Source organism: Falco peregrinus, chromosome 9 (assembly GCF_023634155.1).
Source record: "Falco peregrinus isolate bFalPer1 chromosome 9, bFalPer1.pri, whole genome shotgun sequence".
Classification (NCBI taxonomy): Eukaryota; Metazoa; Chordata; class Aves; order Falconiformes; family Falconidae; genus Falco; species Falco peregrinus.
The window spans coordinates 28,304,874-28,314,118 of NC_073729.1; the positions used below are offsets into that span (position 1 = coordinate 28,304,874).

The window sequence follows — 9,245 nt, forward strand, 5'->3', positions numbered from 1 at the left end:
ATTTGAAACCTCCAGGGAGATTTTGACGTTACTATTATGTGAGTGCCTTTAAATAAACCTTGTAATTTACTTAGTCTTTCTTAGTTCCCTCATTCAGCTTCAAAATGTGCTTGTTTGGGGGTTTATGGATGAGTTTAAGACTGGTTCTGTGTTGCTGGCCGAAGGTGGTGACAAGTATCAATATCTGTCAGCAAGGTGTCTTCCAGAACCTAAGTAAAAGTAACAGAAAATGTCTGATTTAAGATTTTAGGAACATGAAAGTATGTTGCAGAAGTTAAGGACTGAATTAGAAGGAAATGGATAAGCAGGTGTTTCCCTAGAAACTGTATGTGTGTACTGTAAAAGCTGGATGACATCAGTAATGTTGAAGAGTCTGTAAATGTGTGTGTGTCATATTAAGGTATTTTATATTAAGGTACCTTATATTCAGATATCTTGGCTGAGGTTGTTTGAAATATGGATATTGTACAAATTGTTAATGTCCCTTGTTTTCATTACTGCGTTTATAGGAAGCATTTTTGAGCAGTTTTAACGAAGTCAACAATGTTCTTTTGTGTGGGCATGAATCCACAATGAATAAAGAACAATAAAGTGGTTTTGTTTGCTGTTATTGAAGTGAAGTGTTAGCTGCACATCTCTGTGTGGTATAAAGCATTGTACAAAATACATTTTGGTCTCAGCATGAAAATCATTACAGAGAGTGCACTTGGGAGCCGAGACAACTGTTCTGGAAAGGCTCTTCATATATGACGTATTTGCCATTTCACAGTTTCAGATCTTCTTCAAAACTGAAAGTGTTGCACATTTACTCTTAACTTGTTAAGCTCAAAAGTAATTCATTACTGCTATGCCATGAACTTGGAAATATTATGCAATCCAGAAAGCATAACTTTATTCTATGACTTCTTCAAGGAATTGGGGTTTTTTTGTCCTCAAATTCAACTCATTTTAAAGAGGCTTTTACATCATGATGTTTTTTTCCATACACTTTATGGATTCAGGACTACCAGAAAGCTGACACTAGTTTAACCTGCCATTTCCAAATCTTTGAACAAGCTCGTTTAGTACTAATAATACAGTTGTCATCAAGCATTGTGTTGCATAGGTTGTAAGTGCCTTGTTGAACCTCATCTTAATGATGCTATCAGGAGGACGTTTCTGTTTTGGAGGTGAGAGCTAGGCTGCGAGCTAGGTTTCCTAGGATTAGGTTCTAAACTGTATCGCTAACACGTGGCACTATTTTTTTGGCAACTCACTTAAGTCTTCATTTGATACACTAATTTCTGTCTGACAGCTTGATATTTTGTAACATCTTTTGAAGTCCTTTTATGTGGAGGTATGAAGTAGTTTTACCCAAAGTGGAGGAACTATATTGAAACTGTTACTACTATTGAAAAAGTCAAATTGTTGTTTTGTGGCTTGTACAGTCTAAATATGTCTTTGTTCTCACAGGAGAAAAAGCAGTTTTCAGCTGTGGTTTGTGCGCATTCACCTCACTTAGAATATCAAGTCTTAATTGTCATGTGAAAACCCATTCTGATGAGAAACGTCATGCATGTCACCTCTGCCTTAAGCCTTTTTGTACAGCTTCTCTCCTGTATAACCACGTGAATGTACATACAGGTATCTAATGTCTGAAAATACTTCATTTTACATATTGCCTGCAAAATTTAATTAACAGCAAGATGACTGTGTTCTAGAGCTGTCTTCTGTGAGCGTTTTGTTACGAAAAGTTTCTCTGATTTTGCTTGCAGTTCCACACTGAAAATACATGGTCTGTAATTAGTAACTCTCTCTGTAAGCATTAACTTATTTTGTTAAATACCATTCTAAAACTTTTTGTCAACTGAATATTGACTTCAGTTGTATCTGATTCTTACATGCATAATAGATATTTTTGTGATGTTTTCATTTTGCTATCTAACTATATGAAGCAAATTGACAAATCATGTTTATAATAAACTTACGGTATATGTTTATTGTATATAAAATTCAGAATCTCATAAAAGGTTCTATTAAAAAATTGTGCATGTTGATTTAAGGCAGACAAATCATACATTGTGTTATTAAATAAAATTCTAATAAACAGTGTATTCTTACAGGGACCAGAACCTATAAATGCAGTGCCTGTGACATAGCGTTTGTGACCAGTGTTGAGCTTTCATGGCACAGGCGTTACAAGCATGCTTTAGAAAATCCTTTCAAGTGTTAGTGTGTAAATACTCTAGTGTAGAAGTAAATACAGCCTTGCTGAATCTTTTGGGAGGCTTTGTATTCTTTCACATACTAAGATTTTAATGTACTGTCAAGTTACAACATTTTTGCACAGATTTTTAACCTCGAGAAGTTCTTTTTTATTATACTAAAATTGCTGCTAGACAATGTGTTTGTGTGAATTTGATCCTACAAAAGCATACTTGATCCCTCTTTATACTTCATTCCGTATACTGTAGAACAAGACTGGCTGATATCTAAAATGAAGCTAATGTGTTGTGTTTATATACTTGATGATGTTTGGATTTTTTACTGTATTGAAAATTTTTTGATCTAGAAATAAAAAAGCTACAGACTGCCTAAGGGTTCACTTGGAAAAAATAGGCTTTCAGTCATGCACCTATGATTGAATCACTGTCACAGTTTAGTGGATATTCAATATCTAAATTTTTTATGTGCTGTGTCCATATCTAAAGCTGTAAGCAAGCCTGAACTTTATTCCATGCACCTTATCTTATTAATTAGATTTTGGATAGCTTCCATCTTTAAAAACCTTGTCAGTTTATATTGAAGTGTCTTATTCTTGCCTTTGTTTCAACAAGGAAGTATTCAGTACTCATTGCTGTTGCAGAACTCTCACTAATGTTGCTGTAAGCTTTCTGAATGAGGAGAGCTGAAGGAGCCCCTTTGTAATACCATGCTTATGATTTGATTTTGCATAGCAAAGATTGGCAGTCACGTCTAATTTCATCTAAGTGAATAGTGTTGTAGGTTTGAATGGATCTAGTGGTGAATTAATTCTGTTTATAAATGAAGGAATTGAACATTAGGTAGCTCCTAATTTTAGCTTGCATATTTACAATATTTACGTAGAATATATCGCAAGAACAGTATGAAAAAGCAGAATGAATTAAACTTCTGGAATGAAAGTGTTTCGTTGGGACTTGAAGGTGAATACTTTGGTTAATGAGTTTGGTCTTTATTTTATTTTCCTGAGTATTTTCAACTAATTTTATGTTTTGCATATCCAAGTAGCCTGATCATAGTAGGTATCCCCTTCAGATGGTTTAAAAATTTTAGCTTTTATGTTCTTATTATAAAATTTCTCCTTTTGTTTATGTTGACACTAAACATGGAAGTAAGATCATCTGGGGAAAGAGCACAAAAATGTTACCTAAAACCACAACAGGATGATTTTACAGGAAAAAAATGTGTGTGTATGTGTGTAGTGCTAATTCTGGGATTGACGCAATATTTAAAATTGCAATAGATATATTTTGTAAAATTGCTTATATTTTAATTATTTCTATAATTTAAATATTACAGAAAACTTCCTATTTTTATACTAGGCAAGCAAAATGAAACTACATATTTGCTCACATACAGGAGAGTGTTCTTATGCTTGTGACCTTTGCAGTTATGCTAACAAAGATGCATATAAACTGAAACGGCACATGATAACTCATTCAGGTAGGACTCTGAAGTCATGATCAAGTCTATGTCCTTAGGACCTTAACATTCAGAGGGTTAGAGTGATCTAATTTCGGACTCTAAATTAGCATTTTTTTCATTTGTGATTTTGCATAAAAACATGTCTGAAAAACGTTGTCTTTAAATTTTCTGGATTTGGCTACAGCAGGTCTAGTTGTACAGTGCTAGTAGTTACAGTCTTGCTGTTCCTCCTAAACTTTTTTCATATGAGAAAAATATTTCCTTTATGTGGTCTTGTTTTCTGTGGATCAAGTTGTCACTTTTATCTCTCAAGTAGTTAATTTTATATGGAGATGTATCAGATGAGAGAGTTTAAATAGTCTGTTCAAAACATGGACATCATTGTGGTCCCAAATTGCTAGTAAATAATTCGGTCAACAAAGAAATTATTTTAATGTTGAAAGCAATGTGTTCCAATCATGGCTTTGCAACATGCCTGCCTTCCAGGAAAGCAGTTAGTATCTATCATATACTTCAGGGTTTAACTTCACTGAATTATGTTATGTAATGTATGTTATGATTAGTGTTTTTGTTTGAATCAAATTGTGAGAGTGTGGTTTGAATCAAATCTTCCTAATATCCCCACTTCTCATGCTTTGGTTCATATCTTGAGGCAGTTTGGTGCAATTAAAATGAATTCTTTTTTAATGAGAGTCAACCAGAAGAGTCCAGGAGTGTTACCCAGAACTGGTAGGGGCTTAGTCCACAGAACCAGTCTGGAGTTGGTTCCAAATCTGTGTGTATGTTAGGTCCTCAGCACTAGCTGTTTCTGTCTTACTAGACTGTGTCAATTGCCAGTGTTGAGGTCGTTTTTGATGGTGTTCACCCCTGATGTGAATTTTTGGGGAAGAAAGGCAAGAAGATAATTTCATCACTTTCTCTTCCACCATTATCAATGGCTGGTGATGAATCACTTTTCTCATGATGTTGTTACAGCTGTTAACTTTCTCTCCTTGCCCATTTGAGGATAATTCTGCATTTTTATAAATCAAATATTCAAGAGAGAATAGAAGTTAAAATAATTCCTGATTAATAGTTTAGAATTGTATTAATAACTTTATGCTTCATCAGTTTGACTCGCAGATTCTGGAAGTCAAGATTTTGCATTGTAATCAGCTATGAAAATGTAGGTAAAATTGTTTAGCCTTTTGTGCATTGTCAAGTAATAGTAACATTTTGGTTGGTGTGGAGACCGTTGCTGTTAGGACATGGATTTTTAGATCTGTGGATCTGTGGGAATATTGCATTTGTATCAAATAAGTAGACTTTCTAAGCATATGTTATTTTAATATGTTTTTATAGGTGAAAAAAACCTATGAATGTTACGTTTGCCAGGACAAATTCACTCAGAGTGGTACCATGAAAATCCATATGTTACAAAAGCATGGCAAAAATACGCCAAAATACCAGTGTCCACATTGTAGTACTTTTATTGCGCAAAAAAGTGACCTGGGTGAGTTTAAAGAAAAGAAAAGAAAAAGAAATGTAGAGGTAATTAGAGGTGAAATCTCTAATTCTCACTGCTTACAGTGATATCAAATATGTTACGTACAGCTTTGTATCATATATCTATGGAAAATGCATTCATTGTTTTACAGGTAAACTCCTCCTGCAAGGAGATGTGGTGACATCTTGTGGTTGATGTTTTAATTTGTTTAAAATGCAATGTAGAAAATTTTTTTTATTATTAATTTTTATTATTATTATTTTGCTTGTTACCTGTGGCATTGTGACCTTCTGTTGTTCAGTGAGAAGGTACCTCACAAAAATATATGTCCAGGTTGTACTGAAAAGTTTTTTTTTATCTCAAAGCCACAGAAATTAGTCAGATCTGTATAAAGCCATTTCAGTTCTTGCATTCTATCTCAGCTCTACTTAAAATCTGTATATGCATCTAGCTATAAGAGAAACTAAAATAATTGAATTATTTAGTATATATGTTTTTTGCGTATACCAAATCAGCTTTTACCTCTTAATCTAAAGTTGTGCTGTGTGTTTAGTTGCTGAACGCATTTTTTGTCCTTTTAATTTAAAGAAATACGTGTAATTGCATTAGTAAACTGCAAGTTAACTTCAAAGTTTGACTTCGTTCATCCAGCAGACAATGGTTTTACTGTACTTCAAGAACTGAAAACTCTTGGAATTCTAGATTCTATTACATCAATATCAAAGATTATTTTCAGGCTACAAAGCACTTATGAAGCATTGAAGGTGATACAATAAACTCAAACGTCTCTTAGCTAGTTTGGGATCCTTTCCCAGAATGCACAGAACAAGCCACTGCGTATGTTCATCTTCATTCTATATGCAGATAATAGAATTTTTTCCTTTGCTATCAGTATCAAACAGTACTGATATACAGGTTGATACTGAAATTATGAATTAAAATTAAAATTGTAACTGCAAATATAAATTAAAAGGTTTCTTTGTACAAACCATAGTTCTTGAAATACAAGGCATCGTGATTTTCTAGGAATTTTACATACTAAATTTTTTATATACTCTTGTTCAGAACAGTACTTCTTGAAGTACCAGTAAAGTTGTCCGTATTCATACATTTCATATCTAAATCATCTTTTCTAGGAACAAAATGTTTTTGTACAGATGACACTTTTATTATTTAATCAGTGTATTTGAAATGTAGCATATTTAATGTGTTTGAGGCCACATAGCTGACCAATACTAACAAAACCTATATAAAAATTTAAGTTTCCAGAAATACATGAAAAAGCTGTATTACAAAATATTTAGACATACAAAGTTATCTTTAACATCTATTTATATTTTCAAATAAAGATCCCATTAAAGTCTCTTAAGTATTTGAAGGTAGAGGTAGATTGTTATTTACATAAATACAATTTCTTTGTTCATTTATTTGTAATTTTTAATTTTGTAAAGGCTACTACTTTGGGTAGTGTTTTCAAATGATTTTTTGTGTATCGGCAAAAGCAAGCAGTTAGTGGAATTTTTGAAAGTATTTGATGTGTTAAATGATAGCCATTGGAATCACTGAGACTTAGGCCTATAACTGTTTAATTTCTCTGGAAAGTTACAACATCTTACTGCAACTTTAGTTATCTTAAACTAATCTGAAAAATTGCCTGTGTGGCAATTTTACCACTACTGCAGAGAACACAGAATGTTCATTTTGGTGGCGCCTTCTACAAATTATGCATTACTCAGGGATATGCATTGTCTAGCTTTTGGTCAAAATCGTAGAAATCAAAAATTCACCATTAAATTTAACAGCTTTTAATAAACGTTCAGGTGTCCACTTGCGAAATCTGCATTCCTACATGGCAGTGGCAATTAAATACGGTTACTGTGAAGCTGTTTTTCATGAGCGCTCTGCTCTTATTCAGCACAAGAAGACTCATAGAAATGAGAAAATATTCAAATGTAAGCAGGTATTTAAATTCACTGAAAAAATATTGCTTATTCGATTGGTGGTTTGGCAAGGCAGAATAGGCTTTGTGGTTATATTTACCTTAAGATAAAAACTTTTGTGACTGCAATCTAACTAAAATAGTGTAGTTATATTTGTTTGCAAGATAAATGGTTCACAAATAAACAATAAAATTGAAATGCTGGAAAGTCTGAGGCTATCTTCTGGATAAATCTTTAGTACATGAACTGCTTAGAACTATAAAGTAAGAGCAATCACTTTCCGGTGACATTGTGATGAGAACAGAATATAATAGTTAAGCCTTAAATGTGATTTTCAGCAGTGTCACAGAATATAAATTCAGGCAGAACTGAAAATTTTATTTTAAAGAATACATTTAGAATAGCATTGCTTTGGCCTTGATATGTTGGAATGTACCGCTGCTCCATTCTGATTGTTTTTTCTGCTAACCTTAATAACATCAGGAGGAAACCCTCTGACCTTCTCCAAGTCAGTGGGCAAGTACCCCAATGTGTTCTTCAGCATCTTCTTACAGTGGATGATAATTAAGGAGTCTGTGCAACATCCTTGCACTTTTCTGTGTGCCTGCTTGGTTTTTTTGAACGTGGGCCACAGGGCTGGATAGTGGTGTTACAGATATTTCTTTTGTTTCAGGAACAACGCCTAATTTTACATAAATAAACCCATACTGGTGAGAAGCTCTTCACTTGAGCTGCAGCAAAAGCTTTCGACGGAAGCAGCTTCTCACTCTTCACTGGAAGAAGCACCATGATTCTAATATTAAGCCTACAGTTTATGAGCACCTGAAATATGGTGAGGGCTACTCACTCTGGGTAAGATGCTTCCTTTTGAGGAATTTCAGTGGAGTTATCTTTAGCTTAAGTATTGCAGATCGTATTATTGCAGGTCATAGTATCACAAAAGACTGAGAATAAAAAGCAGTGTACTGGCTGGAATGTTAACTCCTTAATGCTAAGCCAGCACAACTTGTTTGTTTTCTTTCCCAAACCTTACATTGGGGGGTTAATGAAGAACTTTATAGTATTCCCCTTTAGCTAGAAAGTATCAGCCACATTATATTTTCAGGGCTGGTACTGGCTTGTACAATCCAGTATTGAAGTTGCTAATGTTTAATACAGCGGTCTTCTTAAAAAGGCAGTGTGGAGGTATGAACTTCAAGAAAAACTAAAAAACTAGGAAAGATAATTGAAGTGAAAGAGTGCTAGGACCAGCTCAGCAAGGGAAGTAAGAAATTATTACTCACTTCTGCAAAACCATATGCAGTAAAAACGTATCTCTGGTTTGGGCTTAACTGTGCACACTTCTGAATTAAATGTAATCTTTTTTCCACATACAGATTTTAAATGTAAAACTTTATTGCTTATCCAGGAACTAGAAAATGATAAATTTGATTTTATACCCACCAAAAGACAACATTCTTTAAAGGATAATTTTAATACGTGTTCTGGAAAATCTTCAGGAGTTTTATGGAGGTTGTTAACTATGTCAGCCTTTCACTTCGAGTTCCAAAATTTGTCTGCCAGAAACATATTTGTTTTGTGTGTGTGTGTGTTAAATTGCTTACATACATTAATATTTGATTCATATTTATACTTCATTATGCTAACAGAATAATATGCATAAGCATACTGAAAATTGTGGGTTGGTGAGGGCAAAAACTGCTACACCCAGAAAAAGAAGCAAGGACAAAAATGAAACCCATGAGAACCTAAAGTGTGTTAAGCAAGAAAGTAATCAGTGAATAAGTTAGAATTTAATCATGTAAATTAGAATCAAGAATAAAAGGCTAAGGCATTGAATCTCCCCTGCTGTTTAATTACTGTTTCACAATGAAGTTAATTTAGGTGCTAATAATGGAAGAATACTTCAGAATAGTTTTTATTGTGTGTCAGAAATTCTTGTCATGTCAGTCGGGCCATTGCTCAGGTACCCATTCTGGGACTCTTACTCCCCTGCTCCTGAGAATGTCGTCTTAAACTCGCTGCTTAGCAATGCTTACAAATGCATTTTTCTTTTCCCTTTTACAATCTGCCTTTGCCTTTATAAAGGAGGATGAAACACATCATTACTGAGTTGAGCCATAGTGTGTTTTCTTAAGAGATCGTGATTCATA

The 9,245-nt window shown here is 33.8% G+C and overlaps 1 protein-coding gene across 1 annotated transcript; it reads left to right on the plus strand.

Annotated features, from left to right (window-relative positions):
• The first annotated feature begins 1,138 nt into the window (after nt 1-1,138).
• On the plus strand, nt 1,139-8,873 carry CTCFL (CCCTC-binding factor like). Its single transcript, XM_013304341.2, is given in 11 exon segments — nt 1,139-1,169; nt 1,453-1,623; nt 2,103-2,207; nt 2,210-2,235; nt 3,564-3,693; nt 5,018-5,158; nt 6,973-7,112; nt 7,235-7,256; nt 7,770-7,817; nt 7,820-7,944; nt 8,742-8,873. Coding segments are annotated over 11 exon segments (1,071 nt in total).
• Nucleotides 8,874-9,245: the final 372 nt, after the last annotated feature.